At 41.5% G+C, this 22,674-nt stretch overlaps 1 protein-coding gene across 2 annotated transcripts in view; it reads left to right on the forward strand.

The window, feature by feature from the left end:
- The window catches only part of asic1b (acid-sensing (proton-gated) ion channel 1b), a 166,816-nt gene extending 144,393 nt beyond the window's left edge, over positions 1 to 22,423 (forward strand). For both annotated transcript variants that reach the window (XM_030092209.1, XM_030092208.1), the window contains 8 exons: positions 6,233 to 6,360; positions 11,084 to 11,234; positions 12,612 to 12,668; positions 13,211 to 13,364; positions 19,384 to 19,475; positions 19,779 to 19,858; positions 20,547 to 20,648; positions 21,888 to 22,423. In XM_030092209.1, coding sequence (XP_029948069.1) covers positions 6,233 to 6,360; positions 11,084 to 11,234; positions 12,612 to 12,668; positions 13,211 to 13,364; positions 19,384 to 19,475; positions 19,779 to 19,858; positions 20,547 to 20,648; positions 21,888 to 21,983 — 860 coding nt within the window. In that variant the 3' untranslated portion in view covers positions 21,984 to 22,423. The remainder of the gene's footprint in view (positions 1 to 6,232; positions 6,361 to 11,083; positions 11,235 to 12,611; positions 12,669 to 13,210; positions 13,365 to 19,383; positions 19,476 to 19,778; positions 19,859 to 20,546; positions 20,649 to 21,887) is intronic.
- The last annotated feature ends 251 nt before the right edge of the window (positions 22,424 to 22,674 follow it).

Below are 22,674 nucleotides of genomic sequence, written 5' to 3' on the forward strand. Positions count from 1 at the left end.
TAACCTTCCAGTGGAATTCTTTTAATAGGATGTCTTGGCAAAGGACAAAGGCAAAAAAAACTAGAGAGATAAAGAGGTTTGGGAAAGCTTCCCAAAGAGAATTTATGGTTAGAAGAGTGGTTTTATGTGTCAGTGGACTGGTTCGGGTTAAGTGTTCTCTAACATCTCCTCTATTTCCACTCTACATCTGTTGCCAAGTAGTTATTGCGTGTGATATTTAAGGATGCGGTGTTCTCGACCTGTCAAGGTCTTTCTTCCTGCGCAATATTTTCAGCTTGAAAATGCTAGTCTGTTGTTATTTTGTAGACAACAAAAAAAAAAGTCCCTCTATTTATTGTTTCATAGGAAATGCGCTGAGATCACCACTGGTGTGAATAAAAATGTCAAGTCAAACAGTTTTGTTGGAGGCTCCCAGAAGTGTCTGTCAAAAGCTAAATAAAGATAAATAAGATGAGACGGCTGATTGACAGTGGACTCACTCAGATGGTGGCAAAGCAAGATGCTGCTCTCCCCAAAGGGAGAAAAAGGGGGGTTCGCAGTGTTTCTCAAGAATGTCGACGAAATATTTATTATCATCTTTCAAAAATAACAAAAAAACAAGTGAGCTATACATATCTAGTAATGCATTTCAAATGCTATATAAATACGTGATTTGAAAATGTAAAACACGGTCGTCTCAAGGCTCTTTTACTGAGAAAATCCCAGCAAATTTCCCATGAGCAGGCATAGGTGATAGTGGAAAGGAAATAGTCCCTTTAAACAGTAAGACACCTTTGCAGAAGCAGACTCCAAAGTGCAGACTTTCTGCTGTTCCGGACAGGATTAGAGGATAGAAAGAAAAAAAAAAAAGGATAGGGCACAGACAGAGAGCAGCGAGCAACAAACAAACATAAATCCACTCGCTACAGACGTGATGGGGACAGGAGGCTCAGACCACAAACGTCCAGTTCTGCTGTCAAAGATCCCTCAGGAAGATAGACAGAGAGGAAACACTGACAACGAGAGAGAGATCTGTAACATCCCTGTATGGAGAGAGGAAAGTGGAGGAAAGTAAGATTTCTGAGCAGCCTTAACCTATCGCAGTTTCATTACAAAATGGTCCAGATTCCAATGAACCAGCCCTAACTGTAAGCTTTATTAACAGGAGAAGTTTCAAGCCAAACCTTAAAAACAGAGACTGTTTCAGCCTCCATAACTGAAACTGGGAGCTGATACTGAGCAGCCTGATAGCTGAAAGCTCTGCTTCCCCTTCTGCTTAAGAGAACCTCCAATAAGTCGGCAATCTGCTGGCGAATATTGAACTAACTTTCAAATATGATGGATCCTATCAGTGAAAAAGAAGAATGCTTTAAATTCTAAATTGTACAGGAAGCCAATGAAGAGAAATTAATATTGGAGTGATGTACTCTCGCCTTACACATATGTACTCTTAATGAGCTGGAAAAAAATAGGTCATTAGGGATTTATAGGCTGAATATGTGTCTGCATTTTGATGCAGTGTGTGTGTGCACTGCACACAGAAAGTTGATAAATGAATCTGCAGGTGTAACTATGAGTAAAGTGTTTTTATTATATGCTAATTATTGAGTATAATTAAGGTGGTGTGTCAAAGCCACAGGCAAAAAAACCAAGAGAAATACCTTTTTTCTTTCATATTTTCAGAAGAAATGTTAGCAAAGGAAATATAAAGTCATAATTAGAGTAGGATTTTTCAAGATTTAAAGTCTATACATCTGATTATAATCACTGGATGTTACATGTCAATTCACATTTTTAGCTTGAAATAAAGTTAATTTGATAAACTTTCATTTAAATCATCCCTACTGCACCTCTACAGTACGTTACAGTCCGTTGTGATGTTTCATTTGTTTGTTTGTTTGCTCCATAAGTAATTGCAGATCTGTTAATAAATATGAGATGGAAGTTCAGTTTTCATATTATGTGGTTTAGTTTTGTAGAATTTGAGGTCCGTCGAATGCTTTTTTTCCCCTACACATCACAGGTTGGATTTATTTAAAAATGAAAGTCAAACTTGCATTTCAAGTACAAGTGACATTTGTCACAATGTCAACTTTATTCTCAGTATTTTGCACATTGAAGTTTCAAAGTTGATCATAATCTAAAAAAACACCAACTGCTTTGTGTTACGTAACCTCAAAAACACCAGTAAAAGCCTTAAAACAATGGAAATGATTGAAAGAAACAGAGTGCCCATCAACATAACACTGTGCTCCGATAAAGCCTTCAACTAAATTCTTTCTTCATCCACAAAACAAATTAACCAAACTCAGAGTAAACATGTTTTACTGAAATTATTTGGGTTAAGTTATCACTTGGGAAATCTAACTTATCTCACTGAATGGCTAAAGGCTTGATTTTGTCTTTTTTTTTTTTTTTTTTTTAATGGACAAGTGAGGTAACCTCAGAGAAAAATTGAGTTTTCTGCACAAATCAGACCAGATCTGCCAACACTCCTTCCTACATCCTCCACAGTTGGTTTGATTTTCAGCTTGTAAAAAAGGAAGAAGCGGGTGGAAAAACAGCAACTTCCTAGACCACATAATAGTCAGAATAAGAAATGAACAAACTAACGTGGGTCATTTTAAATATCAGGACGATGCACCAGATTCAACTCAGTTCAAAAACCACAAGGCTTAGTGAGGGGGGGAAACCATTCACAGGCTCAAAGAACAAGACAGCTTGGTTTGTATTTGCATAAAGGCATGCACAAAAAGATAAGCTTTTTAAAATGTGTTATTTCCAGATAACTCTAAATGCGACCTCTGTGGATCTAATTGTAGAAAGCTTGAATGGAGGCCAAAGCAGGCGCCATAAGAGCGATGTGAGCCATGGAAGACAAGGCTGAGGGTGTGTAGATGAACCTGTGTTGATGAAACACTGAACTCTGAAGGTTACTAGAAACTGAACAGAAGTGATTCCCGGTGGGGAGAGGGGCACCTTCTCCTGGGGAAAAGAAAAATAAACCATTAAAGTTTCATATAATTAAGTGGCTAATTAGATCGCTTAAAGTATTTACAATTTAGGCGTAGGTGGAGTCTGGACTGAGCAGAGAACAAACACCTGTCTTTTATCTTGTTATGCCTGCACTGGAGTTTCATGGCTTTATTGTTGTCTCCATGACAGCAAGTAGCAGTATGCTCTGTGTCAGTACTGGACTGTCTCTGGTCGACACGCTGAATCACAAATTACAGCAACAGTCTTCAGCAGTAACAACGCGTCTCTGTATTTGTCTAGAAACTTACTCCGGCATGTGGACGGTTGGCAGTCAGCCGGCATCTTCAGTTTGAACTTCTGTTCACGTTTTACATGCTATTTACCTTCCAGGTCAGGAAGGTAAAACTAGAATGTATTCGAGTTTTCTGTTTACAGAATGGAGTAGACTGACTTTCAATCACAATATCCAAGAGTGCTTCCTCTTTTCAAAACTTTTTCATTTTAGAAATAGTGTTTTTCATTTACAAAGAAGTTCTTAGTAATGATTTTTGTTTGTGTTGGAAGCTTAGGATGAAATAGTCAAAAAATAATTAATCAGGTTTTCTATAAAAGGCTAAGATTACTGAATCATCATAGTATGTGACTGAAAGCCTTAAAAAATGGTGAGAACTCTTCCTCTCTGTATGTTTTTTAATGTTACTTCTATCAAGGGCCACTCAATCCTGCTGTCTTACAATACCATGAGAAGTGTCTTGCCATTTTCAATGATTTAATGGATTAATACAGAAAGATCACATTAATCAGACAGGAGAAGTGTTGGCGTCTTCCCCTCAAAATTTGAAAATCCCTTCCAGTCTTGAATTCTGTGTTTGAATAAACATGGAGGAAACTGTTGTCAGAACTACAGAAATCAGTGACTTCATGTCCAGTTAACGACCAGGAGGAAAACCAAAGACAGCAATACAGAATGTCCTCATACTTCATGCTTTCATTCATCCTCATCAACATTACACCATCACGTTCTTGTCACCGTGGAAATATCCCAATTCAGTTCTGAGGCAGTGTGTTGTTTTTTTGTCAGGCTACTTCACATTCCTCAGAACAAAAGCTGGTTATGATTTCTGCCTGAAGTTTTCATCAAGATGGCCTCAACTAGAACAAAGTTAAATGTGGCTGCTCCATTTTTTTACACCAGGAGAAACTAATGTACAGAACTGCTGAGAAGAAATAGAGGCTGTGTGGGGCATTAATATAGTTGGTATTTCTGCCTTTCACAATAACCATTCCTTTCCAAAATTTCTGACAAAATGTCCGATAGTTGTCAGCCTTCATCAGAAACTAAGTACAGGAATCAAAGTTCTGAGCGAAGAGGAAGGAACGATGAAGAATTACTGCAATGAAAATGTTTGAAATCCTCTTCAGGGTCGCAGAACGCTGAACCATTATGTTCATCTTAGGTATATGGCAGACTTGAATATTTTTCCAAAAAACACTTACACAAAATGCTGTGCAAGCATTCTTCTTAACACATTCAAGCACATTTCAGCTCGTTGCCATCTGCATGTCTGCAGACTGGTGGAGGACGAGGGGCCTTCCATGTCTTGTACCAACAGGGATAAAGTCACCACAATAGAGTACGGCAGAATGAAATAAATGTGAAAATGTGTGTTGGCGTGTGGGAAAATTGCTTTTCATAGGCATAACTGACAAGGTTATCATTTTATTGTTAAGCCCTCCTGGTTGTAATGGCCTCTCTTGCTAAGGAAATTTCTGTGTAATTGTTGAAAGCATGGACTTTGAAATAACTTTGAGGTACCTGAAATGCTGCTTAGCAGTCAAGTCTGGTCAGTTTCCATTTGATTCCCGTTCTTCAACACAAAAATAATTATTCCAATTGTTGCGTGATGACAGACAGCCATGACTAAAAGATGACAAGCATTTTTACCAGCATGTGCTTAAGCAGTACTTGTGTCTCCTTGCTGCTGCATGCCTCAAGCATTTGTTTTGGCTTTGCAGTCAATCCCAGAAGAGGAATGTATATCAGCTAATGTCTGCGCTCATTGTCGAAAATCTCCTCCTGTATAACAGCTGCATCTGTGAGCTCTTTAATTGAAAGTAGTGATAAGGCCTGGCACTTAGAGGATGATGTCTAGTGACAAGCGAAGAGAATAGACTGCAGGAAACAGACATCCTACTTTATCCTGGAGCCAGCGCTCAGAGGAGCTAAATCTCCTCAATCCAACCAGCCATCACCATGATAAGCACTTGCAGCTCTGTGCAGATGTGACAGAAATATGTTTGCACAAGTGTATGTCTGAGGTGCGGCGTCACTGTGACTTTCTCCTGAATTCAGTATCGAAGAGGCCCATCTGCCTCATGTAAAATCCATACAGCGAACCAAGCTGTCAGCTGTATTGATTTTCCTTTTATCCTCATCATCTTTTATTTGTTAATTTATCCACTCACTCTTATCCCCCCTCTTGTAGTAGATAGGACTCCTGTGGAACACATATTGTCATCAGCGTCACCTTTAATGAAGTCCCCTCTGTCCTCTTCCTCCTCATTCCAGCTGTCTCAACTCTCAAAGGACAACAATGTGTTTGTCGTTTGCAGAAGATGCAGCTCATAGATTTAAATAAAGGTTGCCAACCGCAGTAAAGGTTCTTCATAGCTAATACAGTGTGTGTCATGTTAATAATAATGCCATTTGTTTTTCTGGCTGCATGCCACTTTTTAAAAACTGATTCACAAAGCGTATTCTAGCAGAAAGGATCACAGTGTTTTATGAGTAATCATAGCCAGAATGTCCCAAGTTAAACTCTCAGTTTCTAGTTCTTCATTATTTGCATGTTCTCCCCTTTTGAGTTCACGAGTTACCTCCCACAGTCCGCAAAATGCAGGATCCAGGCAGAATACATTGTGCAGGATGCATTGTGCCAGTCCAGGATGCTTTTCTATTGTCTTCTAATCTTTGAGATGCATCAGAGTGACTTGAAGGCAGATAGAGAGCTCACCAGTCTGATGGCCTCCGACAGGTTGTTTGATCACAAACAGAGAAGGATGGGTCACCCTTGGCTCTCAAGTCAGAACATTTAAAATTTCATTCATTCATTTAAAATTCAATTTGCTTTTTTTTTCCACCATATTCCAGTTCTGTAAAATCCTTTCATCTCCAGTTAATCCAAGCTGCTACTGGTTAGATTATGCCAGCCACTGTATATATATGCAAATCATCACCCCTGTTCTAAATGTCCTGACCTCTTCTTCCTGTCAACAGACGAGACATCGTTCGAAGCGGGGATCAAAGTTCAGATCCACACCCAGGACGAGCCGCCATTCATAGACCAGCTGGGCTTTGGAGTGGCGCCGGGGTTTCAGACCTTTGTCTCTTGTCAGGAGCAACGGGTACGTCTCTGAAAATTTAACAGAAATAAAACACTGAAACCACAATAATATATCCCATCTCAGCACATTTCACCGACAAGAAGACAGGAGTTAGGGTTTAGGAGTTAGCCCTTTGATCTAATTTTGAAAAGCATTAAGAAACATTGTCTGCAAAATCAACAGTCGCTTTGTCAAAAGGATCAGAACAATGCATGAATTATTCTAATGAGGGGAAGATTTACTGTAGGTGTTTTCAGTGCTCTGTTTCTTATCTGTCAGCACCGATGAATAATCACCTCAACATCAATGCTGCTTCCCTCACAGAGTGCTCAAGTGATTTAGCACTTGACTCTCAGGGTGTTGTCGCAGCACCAGAACCAGAGATGTGATATTTTCTGTTACACTAATTGTTTAAATGTGCACTGAGTAAAAGGTTTGACTCAGAAGGACTGAGCCTGTAAGCAATGGACCAGTGAGGTGTTTTTTTTTATTATTACTATTCTTTAGTTCCAATAGATGCTGTTTTAAACATAAATCACTTTATTCGACTTATCTTTTCTCCTATCACATGATAAGTTGCGTCAGTTCCCCCACCTTGTATTTGTACAGTTTCCTGCTGTGTGCGTTCAAAGCGAAGGTACCCCAAGTGAGTCTTGGCCCGCTGGGATACACCAACACACTTCATGCTGTGCTGTTTCTCTGGAACATTTCTGCTGTTTGTATATTTCAACATCAGAGACGCAGCATAGCCCAGGTGACTCTGCCAGGGTTGATCAAGCCCTGGCCCGTGTCCCAGCAGCGCTCGCACTCCACCCCTCCCTCCCCTTGATCCACAGCCATCTGGAGAATCTTCCTTTTTTTGCATCTCAGGCTCCCCCGGTGCCTGTGCCCTCGTCTGCCCCGTCACTCCCAGCAGACTGACGGATTTAGTGAACTTCCTCCAGCCAGTCACTGTCTCTGTCATTTCAGATTTAAACTGTGTGCACACACTTCTTCAGCTTGTGAGCTTCTCAGAAATACACTGCGGGTTGAATAATGTCAAGGCAAACATTACACGTTTCAAATGCATTTAAAATCTAGTGGGGGAGCATATTTTACCTCAATATTGAGTATAATTTAATGGCTCTACATTATGCAAATTTAAACCTTTCTGTCGCTCACAGTTTCTAGTTTTCTGCTCTGCGTAGTTGTCACCATGGTCTCGGAGTGAACCGGGCATGCATGGATGTTACTGTCGACAAACAGCAGCACGGCTAATGGAGCTATTAGAAAAATAGTACACCATTACCTCAAAATTTAGACGGTGCACAGAAAACCAAATTAAAAACAACCCTTCTGTGTGTGTGGTTCAGCGATTGAACAACCCTGGAGAGTCACATCTTTGTCACTGCTCAAGGTTTTTGTTGGACCCCGGGGAGTTGAAATGAGGCATCCCACAAGGTAAGCGCTGCACTATCAGCACTGTGCTGCAGTGAAGGATAAATGCTATTCTCCTTTCACATAAAGGATGCTCAGAACATATCTTTTTTTGCGTGAGGATAAATTCTGTGTTTCACTTCAAAGGCAAAAAGTTCCCCACAAACCCATCACTAAAGGACATTTGCTTTTAATCCATCTTTAATGTGATGGAAGTAGAAGAGGCTCCTTTGTTGGCTGGAAGCCACCAATGCCACGCTCAAGCTCAGGTCATGTTTTTGAGCCTCTTGCAGACCTTGGGCTCTCGCGCAGCCCTCAGAGTTAACTGCATGAGGTCTTAAGCATAAATAAGAAACATGAACTTTACTCAGTCGATCTCTTTCAGTGAAATTAAGTGTATGTAGGTTATTTCTCTGAGCCGTGAATAATTCTGTGGGCGTGATGGCGAGCAGACAAATCATATACTCTCACTGCTAAGACGCTACGGAACCATGCATAATGAATGAGGGAGAGAAGGAGGTAGGTTTGGGCTGGATCTCAGTCCCTCCACGTTCACACTGTTGGTGAATGTGTTCCAGTGCCGGCAAGCTGCAGCAGGATTTTGCATGCTGTCAATGTCGCATCTGCAGGAGAGTGTCCTTCTTTGTTTTTCTGTTTCTCACTGGCTCCATTCCTTATTTTCATCCCCTCCAACAGTCATTATAATTCAACTGAAACAAATTCTCTGTCTTTAATATGGCCCTGCCCTCCCTTCTCGACTTGCTCTCTCTTTGTCTGGATTTATTTATTGCATTATTTGGCAGCCTCATTCTTCATTAATCTAATGCAATTTGCCCAAGTTCATTCAACTTCCTGCTTCAGCAGTCCTGTCGCGTAAAGCTGTCTGTTACTTTGCAGCCAGGTAATCTGTCACTCACCATGATCCCACAAAATAGAAATCTCCAATATCCACTCAGCACGAAAAGTGAATTCTCAATCTGTCTGGCTGACTCCCTCTTTACCTCCCACCCTTTTGGTCCTGCTCACTCTGACTCAGTTAATAAAGGGGGAATTTAGGTCACAATCTTAACATGATTTGTTTTCTTCTTCATGGTCGTTAGGCAGCTAACAGCCCTCTGAAATGTCCTGACATCTTTTATGCCAGATTCATTTTGGTCCACCCTTGCAGAATGAAGCCTTTGCTGAGGTTTAACCAATGGGAAGTAATGTTGCTACGGTGCGAGCTCCAGAGGACTCGAAAGAGCTTTGAAAACGCATCGAAATCGAAAAGGCAGATTTCTCTGCATAACGGAGCCATTATCAAGCCACGTGGCTCCCTCAATAGGTGCACTCCACACGATGTGGTGAATAAATACATGTGAACCTCTTATCGATTATCACACTGTGCGCAGCTCTTATGGTTTCTATGTTCTGTTTGACTTTGGAATATGTCCTTGATGTGACAGTAAGCAGAGGAAGCAGCGGTGGTGTCTCCTGATTAGAGTTTAGTCGGGACAATCTTATTCTCTTGGGAACACTCCACTGTATGTGTGTGTGTGTGTGTGTGTGTGTGTGTTGCCTCGGGTTATTAGTAAACAAATCTGGTACACTGCACCCATGGCTGCCTCCTGCATTTCAGCACCATTTGTAAAATGCAGATCCCTAAACCACTACCACTAATTTATTGCTGTGTGAGCACAGCCTAAAGCGCTCTTTAAACCAAGGCAATGGAAATAAACAGTTTTTTTTTTCTATATGGTCTCACTGATACATCTTTTCCTACTTTATCTGTTAATTGCTGATGTTTTGTTGGGCAACTTCTGCTGTTTAAGAATTCTTTATTTTGGCACACTATGTCTATAATCCAGCTGTAAATCTACTTTGCCCAGCTTATTGTCTTAAAGTGCTGAAGCCGATCCGTCGCTAGCTATAGGTAGAGGCACATGGGTGCTCAGTCCATCACAGATCAAACACAGACAGACAGCCACACCTAAATTATTCACACTTTTGAGCAATTTCAAAATAGCAGCCTTTCTCATATTGGTGTTTTTAAGGACGTCTTGGTGGAGCAGCGTTGATAACTTGTCTACATGAACTTTTCAGATGTCAACGTTTCTGGATTTTGAAGATACACTGAATACCCTCTTAGTCTGACACTCGTAGTTCCCTCAAACCAGCAATACAAATATGCACAATGCTAATTATATTTGACGCTTAAAATATATTTTGAGTATGTTTCGCACAAATAAAATCGTTTGAAAGTTGTTGTTTTTTTGCTGCAGATCCAGTCTAGTCGCCTAAACATACAGTATATACAGTGAGATGCAAATTACATTAGAAATGTAATCGAAAAAATTGAAACCTTGATTTAAAATTGAAAGATGAAGCTGAATAAATGCAATATAAATATTTTGAAACCGATAATACCTTCCGAAATGCATATGATATATTTTGAAGATAGAATGCAAAGAGGTTTTCTGATCTAATTAATATAAATGTTAGTCATTTTTTGTTTCTGTGGTAATGGATAAAAATGACAAATATGAGACCATATGAACAGTTAATGAGACCGTACAGTATTGAGACGTACTCTCCATCAGGCTAGATGAAGGCAACATAGCTCCAGATCTATAAATCCTAAAAGTAGCCTCCAAGACTGTAAATCATGAATGCAGATGTTTTTAGTACACTGTATAATGGCCTGGTGCGTATGTGTGCTGTGCCGTTTTTCACCATATCATGATGTAAATGCATGCACATATCTTAAACATGCAAAGGACACTGCATCTTCAGTGAATCTATGCAAAGATGTAGGACGATGTAGCAAATATTGAGACACTGTGTAAGAGAATGGTGAGGATGGAGGCAGCCTTTGTTGAACCAAAAGCTTACAAAACATCTCTGTGGCCATTTGAGGGCATGGTTCAGCAAAAACATGAACTAAATTGCAGGTTTTTGACTTAAAACTCAGTGAACATGGCATTCTGTTCTGCAGCAAAGCTGAAGCTCTCCCAACATCAGAGCCGTAGTCGACAGCTGATACTATTCAGCCCTGCATGAAGAGTGGGCAGCACAATGAAAGAACAGAGGGAGACGAGGAATAGGTGAAGCGTAGGAGAGAAGCTCCCACCGTAAGCACCGCTGCACACATGTATTCACCGCGGAGTCCGAAGAAGATTCATCTTGTGTGCCAAATACAGCAAATGCGAAATGGTCTTTTTGTATGGGCCAGATTACAAGTTTGTCATCATGTTGACAGAAAGTACAAGGTCAAATAGCTGCAATAATGGGGCTTAGGACATGATGTTCAGCAGTCTTATTACTTAAGTGGCTCTGATTTCTCTTGCAGCTGACGTACCTGCCGCCGCCATGGGGGGACTGCAAAGCCACGCCGATGGATTCAGACTTCTTCAGCTCCTACAGCATCACAGCATGCCGCATCGACTGTGAAACCAGATACCTGGTGGAGAACTGCAACTGCAGGATGGTCCACATGCCAGGTAGGAGCTGGAGGCAACGTCGCACAGCTGACACTTTCACTTGTTTAGAGTGCTGCAGCAGTTCTTACTGTAATCTCATCGGAAATGCTTTCGTTCGAAGCTACTGGGAGTTGAATTGTTCTTGAGGAACAAATGGCTCTGTGCCACTAACAGCAGAAAATCACGCTTTCACACTCCAGTGGATCGGAAAAACTCAACTGTTTTCACTTTGTGTATGTGCGGTGATTACATCTGGCATCCTCTGTCCTCCCCCTACATTTAATCACTCTGTGGCATCTCAAATGGTAAATTGAAAATAAGTTTGGCACGGGGGAAGCGCACGAACTTGGCCTCCATTAACCCCCACTCACCTGCCCAATGTTGGTTTGTATCTCTTACTCCCGCCACAGCGCGCTGTGTTTTCGTGCAGCCAGCCGGACAGTCTTTCTCAGGGATCACCAGTAGTGGCTGTGCTGTAGTGGTTCTGAGGAAGATGACAGCGACTCTGCAGAGACTATTTCCCCCATCCCCATGGATCGTGCAATACTTCTTTTTATCTCTGCAATCTTACCATCATAAGTAAAAAAAAGAAAAAAAATCCAAATTGTATTAATCTAAATGAAGAGAAAAATCTACAGAGGAAAATAACTTATTCTACACCATAGTGCAGATTATTGTAAATGTGTGAATAATTGTGTCATTGCAAAATATTGAACTTACTAGTTTCCAAAATTCAAAAGAAAAAAAACCTTGTAACTTAGTTACTTTGTTTGAGGGAAGACATGCAATGATCTAATAAGCTTATGATCTAAAATCAAGTCTTAAAGTAAAACGATTCTTGAAACACTGACAGCAAGACACTCAAAGTAGATTAAACCTGAGCTTGGTGAAATGGTATCCATTAAAACTATAGGTTCAGCTCACAGTTAATACAATGGAGAACAGCGAGAGACAGCAGCTCTTCAACACTCCGGTGATTTCATGCTGGACAAAAGTAATGCACAAAAGACCACTGCATTACTAGTTTTATCACTGTAATCACTTACTGTCACTACTAAGCTTTATTCCACTTTACTTTATCATGCACTATACCCATCTCAGATCCGCAGCATGTTATTTTCCCTAGTTGCCCAGATGGAGGGCAGCTTGGCTTACCGGGAGATAGATGGAGGGAATGGTGACAAGAGGCAATAAAATTACAAAAAGTGAATAAACTCAATTATGAGATGAGATCAAACTAACAATGAATATCCAGTTGTGATAAGGACAGTAATGACAGCCTGAGACCAAATTAATTACAACCCAAGATCTGCTTGTCTTTTGTTCCTTTTTGAAGCTTCTTTTCTTCTCCTGCTTTGTTCAGACTGAGAGCTTTGTGTTTCTTCTGCCTGTCCTTAGGAGATGCCCCTTACTGCACCCCGGAGCAGTACAAGGAGTGTGCAGATCCTGCCTTGGGTAAGGAGATAAACCAGCATGCTGTCGTGTGCGTGTGTCTGTGTGTGTCTTTGTTAGTTTGTGTGCACACTGTTGAGTGTGTGTATTTGAGAGCGTGTCTGTGTGTATGTGTGTGTCCTACAGTGCAAAGCCCCTGATCCCAGCTGATAACAGATAATGGTGTTCCTTCAGCCTGATGGTAGTCTTTCTCAAACACTAAACCTCGGGCCTGGCACAGAGGCTTTCTCTCTCCCCGCCTCTCCTCCCTCGACTCATCTCCTGCAGGCTTTTCATGTCTTCTGCTTGTTTTCTTACTGTCTTCCAATGTTTTGCTCTTTCATGGGGTAGCCTCACGTGTCGGTCTCTGGCCACTTCTGCCTTCCAGCATGTGTCTTATATGTTCTGTAGTTGACTTGAGGGTCTCTGGGGGGGGGGGCTCCTCACGACTCCCTTTCTTTGACGACTTTTCACTGGTATTCTGTTTGTCACCACAGGATCAAACCAAATCTTTCAATCCCTGTGCTTTCTCCCCTTTCAACTTTTCTCTCAACTTTCTTTGGCAGACTTTCTTGTCGAGAGAGACAATGACTACTGTGTGTGTGAGACGCCGTGCAACCTGACACGATATGGTAAAGAGCTGTCCTTTGTCAAGATACCCAGCAAAGCGTCGGCCAAGTACCTCGCCAAGAAATTCAACAAGACAGAGCAGTATATAGCGTAAGTTGGCATTAGTTTTTCCGCCTTATTCCAGGATGAGATCTGAATATTTCTATGGCACTGTACTTTTTATTTAGTTTTTTTATATTACCACATTGAAGCCGTTCGCGGCAACCCAATCTTTTAGTGCTAGCAGAGGAACTGCTTCACATAAAACAGGTGAAAATGAAACTTATCAATTCTACCATCTGTCATTGAAATGCATTTCTGTGCAGATGCGCTGCTCTGTGGTCTTGACAATAACAATAAAGAAGAGAAAAGTTAGCTATTTAATCCTGTGCTCCTTGTTTTAAACACAGGTCTCATCATGGACCCACGATGCAGCTGGAGGGGTAGTTTTAGTGCCATTCTTAGCAGAGGAGAGCTCAGGAAGAGATCATAAAATATATAAAGGAGTTATGAAACAAGCAAAGTGAAGCTCAAATTCTGCTACGCAGTGGGTGACAGTGATTCAGGTACTTCTGTATGGTGTTATGAGGTACCTCAAAAAACTGAGATACTGGAGTCACATCAGGTTTGAGCAGATCCAGCTGCACTGTCCTGGTGGGCTGGAGTCAATCCCAGCATGGCAAAGGCTGGGGGATTCTGGGCAGGTTGCCAGTTCATCACAGGGCAAACACAGAGGGTAGACAATTGCACACATTCACACCTAGAGCCAGTTTAGAGTCACTGATTGACCTCCATTGCATGTTTTTATCCTTTGGCAGGGAGATCGAGCTCCCTATTATCTTGCTTAACCCATCACCATTTTGCAATATAACCTGTTCAAGTTTAGAAAAATAAGAGGAAACATCACAAAATGAGATGGTCAAATGATATAAATATTATTTTATAGCAATGACTCAGCTCCCCAAGAACGAACATAAGCACTCTCCAAGCTTCTCAGGACTATCAGGGGTGTTTTGTGTGCATGGCTGAGAAATGCAGCACAAAGGGATAGAAAATAAAGAGCATCTTGAGAGGAGGAGTGAGCTGCCAGAACTGATGCACACAGGCCTTTATACCAGGTCAGAGGAAGTAATCAGAGAAAGTTGGCTCAGGTGCAGCACATCTGACAGCCGTAGCTCCAACATTCATCCTCCTACTCAGAGAGGGAGCTGGACCAAACACCAGTCGTCTCACACAGGGTATAGCATTAGGCAGTTCCATTTAAAGTTGGTTAAAAGGACAAAGTTGGATAGAAAAAGGCACATAGACTACAGGGAAAACTGCAGCCTGGAAAATACTGTCAGGCTTAAGGTGATTCAAGAAGTTGGAGTTTTTTGGTGAGGGGACTGATGCTGGAGTTCAAGTATCGAGACCCAACATTCAAACATGAGCAGCAAATGGGATTTAAGTGTCGTATTTCAAGTATCAAGCCACTTATGGGTTCAGAAGAAGAGCAATGTGATTACTCAGTGCTCCAAAGTGCTCTTTTAAGATGAAAGTCTATGCATTTTGAATTTTTATGGGAAATAGATGTCCCAGATAGTGCAAAACAGTACAGCGGTTCAGAGTGTGTGAGGTGCACAAAATCACTCATGTTTCAGGGTGCCAAGTCACCTACTGCTGTTGGTCCGCTGTGGTTAAAGCAAGCTGAAAGTCCTCACATTGTCCACTTGGAGATTTCAAAACTCTTTGTTTTCTCTGCTCACAGCCTATGTGAAAAAGCTCTTCTTTTTTTTTCCAGCAGCCAAACAGTCCCAAAACTCCTCTAAAGTACTTGGCTGACCGTGGCGTTACTGAGCTAGATTGGTCTTCCAGCTCTCCTGATCTGAACCCTGCAGAGAATCTATTGCCTATTGTCAAAAAGAAGATGAGAAACTCAGTAGCCACAATAAAGATTCGCTGAAGGACACAATCAAAGCACCCCAGGCTTCCAAAAAACACATCAGCAGAGTCACAGACTGACCTGTATCAATGTCACTCTGCACTGGGTGAGCCTTTTGTTCAAAGAAAACCACAACTTCAGTTTGAGAACTTAAATGAGCATTTTTTTTAACATTTTTTAAATGCTGTCATTTAGATACCGTATTTTGGTGTTAGATTAAACTAATAAACTGCAATGTTTCATCTGTTATTATTTGTTCTATATTTATATTGTATGCTAAGGTTTCACACTTTGATTTCAATTTAATAAACAGAATTCTCAATAGTGCTCTTTTAAGCCATCCTAAAATGATCAAAATTTACTTCATTCTCAGGTTTTACTTCATTGTAAAATCCATATCCTCAGTGCTCCTGAAAACAAATCTTTTCCTAAAGTGTAACACACTATGAGCTCCCCAGGCTGCAGACTTATTCTGCAACTGTACAGGAAAGTATTGAGAAAGTAATCTATTACTTGCATTGGGCAATGTTGTGCAACCATTGACTGTAAAATATTACTTGCAAGTGATATATTGCTTTGTATTGCACTGGCCATTTCAGGTAATATATTAGTTACCCCAACACCGTGATTTCTTTCTCTGCCATTGATTAGCCATTCACTGCAGACAGTCTCAAACATAATTTTCTGCCTTGATGGTGAAGGATTAAGACCGAAGCCTGATCTTTACCACAGTTTCGAGTGGATTAAACCGCTTTGGGAAACAAACACCATCAAAGCGCCATTGTGAATCTCTTCACACAGTTCCACCATCCATCGATGACATTTATCCACAAAGAATAGAAAATTGCCACCGAGCAAGATAAGTTATCGACTCTTCTTTCTGGAAAATTGAATTGATATATTTTGGGTCAATTTTATTTTTAACTAACTTGTTTATACGGTCGTTAGTGGCCATTGTAACCCATTCACTTTCTCCGCCCCTCAATTGAACTCAGGAAATGCAATAAGGAGCTCCCACTCACAGCTTAACTTGATTAATCATCAAAGTGCGGAGTGTTTCTCGGCTAAACACACTCCATCAAAAAGTAGTTCAAGGAAATAAGGAGGGGGTACAATAGTAGTCGAATCTTTATTGTCTATCACTCCCAGCAGAGCTGCTGAAGACAAGATAATTACACCATATGCAGCCAGGGTGCTGTAAAAACCTTTCACTTCCTTTCAGTTCTTCTTTTAATTCCCCGTGGATTAATGTGAATCCACCCAGTTCGTTATTTTGACTTGCCATATTTCTCGGCGATGTCCGTGCGATGAACGTTAGCTGAAGTGTTCTGGTTTCCGGGCTTTTCCGGGCTGTGCAGTGCTTAGTGATGTGAAACTGACGGCCGTGACAGTGGACTGCCTGTCTTTCTTTGGGAAACCACACACGGGGAGACTCGCACATATGCCTTAATCCACAGCCTGACAGCAGCTCTGGTCAGATTTATGGCAACATTTGACAGCAAGGAAGCATCAGTCACACTTCATGATGACATCCGCTACAGGCCGGCAGATCAGGAGAAAGTGCCCAACAGTGTCAGCAAGAGTGAGACACAGCCTCGGGGCATCGGCGCCCCGCAAGGCGCAAAGGGCAACAGAGCAGGAGCAGGTCGACAAAGAATATGTCAGTCTGAAGCAAGCATCATGAATAAATTAAGTATTATAGCAAACTTTTATATTATGAAGAGAATAAACTACCGATGCAGCTGACAGGAAATATTTGAAAAGAAAACAATATTGTCCGTCGTGTCTTCGATACCGCTTTACATCACACGTAGCTGGATGCGATTCCAGGAGCCCTGTGGCCCACAGTCCATCACAGAACAGAGAGACAGACAGATACTTTCATTTACATCTGTAAGAAATGATAAGTTCAATTTACCCTAAAACCTTTGGGCTGTAAGCGGAAACGCCATGCAGACACAGGGAGAACATGCAAACTCCAGACAGAAAGTCTTTACCAAAATCAGAGATATACTCGCTTTGTTGAAGACCACAGCACCATTTGGCAGCACACTTACTACATTGATTTTGAAATATATTCATTGACTCACATGGTCTAATTTCCATAACATTTTGTGACCATTTATCAATTAAATGCAAAACCTCTGGTCCTCTGTGATGAAATGACCTCTTCATGGTTGCTCTCCGTTGCCCCCAATCCAGATCTCCTAAAGAATTATTAAATATTTAGATTTAATTATTGTTTATTGCGTGTTCCAGATTGTTGTTTTGTAGCTTAGTTTGTTCTCATCCTGTTTTGTGGCTTGTGTTTTTTGCCATTCATTCACCTGTACCGTTTCTCCCGTTCAGCGTGCTGGAGCCAATCCCAGCTAACCTTTGGGTGAGAGCAGGGTCTCCACAGGGCAAACACACAGAGACTGACGACCACGCATACTCACATTCACACCGAGAGGCAATGCAGGGCCACCAGTTAACCTCGCATGCATGTTTTTTGGACCGTAGGAGGAAGCCGGAGTACTCAGAGGAAACCCACGCACACACAGGGAGGTTTTTTTGCCATATATTGTGGAAAAGGTTGTTTTTTTTTTTTGTTTGTTTTTGTGAAGAATGGAAAGTACAAATACATTAATTAAAAAAAGCATTACAAAAATAAAAAATGAATTTATTGGCTGAATTAGGGGTTATCATTGTCCAAACAGTAGCAAGTATTTGTTGCCTGTTTCAGATAGACAGAAAGTCTACCTGATGGCCAAATGGCCAAATCTGACTTTTGGCTTAAACTGACTACCTTAGTCACTTAGTCAGTAGAATTCTGAGCATTTAGAAAAAAATAAAACATAAAAAGGGTCCTAATTTTTGTTTTTTTTAATTGGGTGAAATAAAATCTTTAGCGAGATCTAATGCTTCATTGAAAAAGAGAAACTACTTAAAGCTGAATCGAAAAGTCCATTAGAAGAATTTTCATTGTGCAGTTAATGTGTTTGAGAAGTTCTCATACGTCATTGGGACAACTTTGGGTTCAGTTCATGTCCACGGACCCTCTTTCTGTCTGTGTGCCTGCATGCATGTTGGATGTGTGTATATTTTTAGAGAGTGGTTTAATTTTTTATTTTTTAACCAGATCTGTCATCTGCTGAGCCACGGGAGATGAGAATATACCCAGCCTGACTTCAAAGGGGAGTCTCTGTGCACAGTTTGCAGGCTCTTGATGTGCGCGTGTTAATTTTCTGCAGTTACTCTGTCGGTTTGTCCTGTGATGGAGTTGGGACCTGTCCAGGGTGTATCAGCTGAAACTGTGCATGGGCCCAGCAACCAACCCTGAATTAGGAGTTGAAAAGAGGGATTGTTTTATCTCATTTTAAACACATGTCTTTGCTTTGACGTGAAGAAAATAACAGGGTTCTGGTATTTAGCATATACATATCTCAGCTGCGGTAACAATATCATTGTTAATCCTAAAAGCCGATTTATGTGTGTACACCAGGAAGAGAAGGTAGAAACCACTGACCCAGATTACCAGGCGAGGAATTAAGTGTTTTTCATGGTAAAGATATCTCACAATGCTTTATAAAGTCCAACCGGAGAATATGAAATTCTAAAATCTGTATTCATCTACAAACATTGACATTGAATGTTGTACATTTCTTCTGTATTCCTACATCTCCACCTCTAAATTATCGACTCCATCCATATAGTCAGCGTCAGTCATCATCACTTCTCTTGACTTGAATTTAAACAATGTTACAGGGAACCAAGTAAAGAAACAGAAGCTACACAGTTGCACTGTGGTTTTGATCTCAAATCCATTGGGGTGTGAAGTCAGACTTTGCCCACAGAGAGGATATTCAAGAATCAAAATAATAGTCTGTCTTGCCCTGGGCCTTTAAAGTAATCCCTTTTCTTTTTCCTTCTGCTGAAGTCCCGGGTTTAAGACACTAACACGGTATAAAATCAAACAGCTGTCATCATTTCCCTTGTATTCCTCAATGACCAGAACCACCTGGGGGAAATTAGCTGGTGGTGGCAAGTTATTTGCTCGACTTGACGCATCTGCTCTGCTATCTGCAGGAAGTGACTGAATTACCAGTCCTGTTCCCAGCCTGAGGAGGCTCTGATAGTAATGTGTAGAATATGTGAACCCAGACATTTGAATTTGAGACTAAAGATTGTTCTTCCTGTTTTGTTTTGTTTTTTTTGTTCTATTTGCAGCGATAACATCCTGGTTTTGGATATTTACTTTGAAGCACTGAACTACGAAACCATCGAACAAAAGAAAGCCTACGAATTGGCAGGCCTTCTGGGTAAGAAAATGGCTGTCAAGTGTTTTCTTGGGAGTAGATAATATGCTGCATGCAGAATGACAGATGCTTTTCATCTAAAGTGACAGTAACGCAAGTGCTTGCATTTTTGTAATAGGTGTTCAGGTCCCAGCAGACACACAACTCTCTCTTTAATCTCCTGATGTCTCTGAAACATCCATGTTTCTATTAGAGTTCTCACCTCTCGGATGCGAGTATAATGAAAACGGTTTAAATCTGACCTCTGCATGGATATTACTCTGTTCTGTGTTCAAATAAATCTATGCTCTCTGTTATTTGTTTCAGGTGATATAGGAGGCCAGATGGGTCTCTTCATCGGGGCCAGCATCCTCACTGTTCTTGAGCTCTTCGACTATCTATACGAGGTAAAATATTCCCCGTTGCATGGGGAGTTATCTCTCTTGGATTAAACGTCCAGCACAGTATATTTTATGGTAACCTGTGCCGTCCCAGTATTTTAGAATTACGTGCTCACAAAATTGAGTTTTTCACACAGTGTTAAATCTGAGCAAGGACTCGTTTTAGTGAGCGTGACGAGCACTCCGTCCCACAACGACCCAGTGTGGCACGCACACACACACACACACACACACATACGTCTTAGCAATTGCGATGCTGAATACATTAACATTTTGGATGCATTATACTTTAGATTAGCCGAGATGTCTTTGTCCACTCTCATTAGCAGAGTAGCTCGGCGCTGTGAGCTTCCTCGTTGCTTTCTCTCCTCCCTGCAATACTGAGTGGGCTGTTGTCCTTGTTTGGATGTTAGCATGTGTGTGAGGTAAACAAAAAGAAAAGCAGCTCCTGTTTAGGTGCAGGATCGATACAGAGACATATTTAAAGACACATAAAATCAATTGGATTTACATTTAAACCTGCCCGATCCTTCAAACTGCTCAAAGCATGTAGGTTTGAGTGATGAAACCGCACAACAGAAAATAGAAAGGGCACTTGGACGGTCTCCAGAAACAACAACAACAAAAAGATGCTCCATGAATATTGTGTTTTGATCCTGAAAGGTCAGCGGTGTGTGTTCTCGCCTGTTTTCAGGTGATCAAGTACAAGCTGTGCCGGTGCATGAAGAAGAAACACAAAGGCCGCAGCAACAACGACCGGGGAGCTGTGCTGAGCCTGGATGATGTGAAACGCCATGTCAGTAGACTGCTGCTAAGTACTCTCACTGTGTCAGGCTCCGCCGCGTCGACGGCGGCAGGTTCTCGTTCTTTTGTCTGCGCTGGGTGGGATGCGAGGAGGGTGAAGCGGCGGCGGTGGGTGGAAGAGCGAACGAAGGCTGGCAGAGATAGAGGAAGAAAAGGAGGGACGGACATGAGGAGAAACAGTGATTGGGGATGCGAGGGGAAGAAAATTGAGAGCGAGGAGTAGGGCGGCGGAAAGTGGCTTGAATTTAATCAAAGCTGGGGGGGACAGCACCAGAAGGGACAGGCTGGAATTAGGGCTTTGGAAGGTGTGACAGCTTACTTATTTCCAAGTGTAAATGAAGGCAGTTCACTTTAATTGCAAGTCAGAGCTCAGCCAAAGGAAAAAGGTAGAGAGGTGCCCCTCCTCTGATTCCCTTTCTTGGCTTGACGTCTTGTCCTGCCATCTAATTTAAATATTTTCATCATTTTTCGGAGCTCTGGAGTCTATTTCTTCTCCCATCCTTCATGTCACGTTTGTTTCTGGTAACTTGTTGACAAGGATTTTTTGTTTTTTCTCTCTCTCTGTCCTTTGCCCTCTCATCTTATGCCACATTCCCACTGCAGGAAAAAGTGGTTGGAAACTGACTTTAATGCCCATATATGACTGATGTTTTTGTTTTTTGGCCCTTCATATGTGATATTTTTCTCAACCAAATTAGCCTGGACAGTCGTCCCACTTTTCATTTGATTTTTAAATCAACAAACTGACACACGTCACAGTAGGACAGGAGCTGTGGAAGTAAAAGACCATTGTTTAAATTTGCTAAAATTCGTGTTTCCATTAACATTTGGTTTTAGTTTTGTTAGAGTAGACTTCACAAAAGCCAACAAAATTGGCAACCACACACACACACACGCACACTGACGTGCGTCCCATCTATATTTATGGGACTTCCTTTGAAGACAGCGTGCCGTGTTTCATGTCATTTCACATCACTTCAGGGCGGTAAACTGTTCACAGTGAAGTCGGATGACGGTTGCATTGAAATCATATTTAAAAAATAAATAAAATGTCGCATGAATATCATGATAATGAAAAAAAAATCACGTTGATTCTGCCGGGATTTTTGGGCGTTCAGACCTGCAGTGTGAATCTGGCACTAGTGCTTCCCCTGCAGATCATTCGTCTCATCTGTCTTTAACCTACTTTGCCTCACTTCTCTCTCCCGTCACATCCTCCTCTCTCTCTCAGGCTCCTTGCGAGAACCTGCGTACGCCATCGACGTATCCTGGCAACATGCTACCTCATCATCCAGGCCAGGGTAACTTTGAAGACTTCACTTGTTGAACAGACCTGGGTGGAGCATCAAAGTGCGCGTTATGCAACCAAAGCCAACCATACAACAAGAACTATCCGACGCAGGGGGGAGTGAGGAACTGATACGAAATCTAGCTGAGGTACTTTTTACAGACAAAGAAGAAAAAAAAACTGAATAAAACTGACAAATCAAACATGACAAAGAATTTTTCCCCCAAGGCCAAGTGGAAGTCCTGAATAGGAAAAAGACAACAACAAAAAAATCTGTTAATTTTCTGGAGAACATTTCATGCAGCTCTCTTCAACTCTGTGTTTTTTCCTCCGGAATACTGCCGCAAAGGATGCTCATGGAGAAACCTTACCAACAAGGACCTCTCTCTTTTTCTCTCTCTCTCTCTTTCAAAAAGACAAAAAAATGCAAAAAGAAACAAGGGATAATGTACAAATATATCACCATAGACGACAGATCAGAAAAAAAAAGCCCCTTTGCCTTTATATAACACAAAAACTCATCATGGTTTTACCCAACACCGGCCTGCTAGTGTGACAAATATTGCTTACTCCACTGTACATGTAGCAACATCTGTAACTGTTGCGGCGCTTCATGAAACAACAGCTGGACTTTGTGTAGTTCGTACGAGAATGTATCTTTGTTCACAATTGAGTGTAGTGCAGGGACACTTTCAGGGGGCGGCGGCGGCGGCGGTGGCTATGGTGATGG

The sequence above is a fragment of the Salarias fasciatus genome, chromosome 5 (assembly GCF_902148845.1).
Source record: "Salarias fasciatus chromosome 5, fSalaFa1.1, whole genome shotgun sequence".
Taxonomy (NCBI): Eukaryota; Metazoa; Chordata; class Actinopteri; order Blenniiformes; family Blenniidae; genus Salarias; species Salarias fasciatus.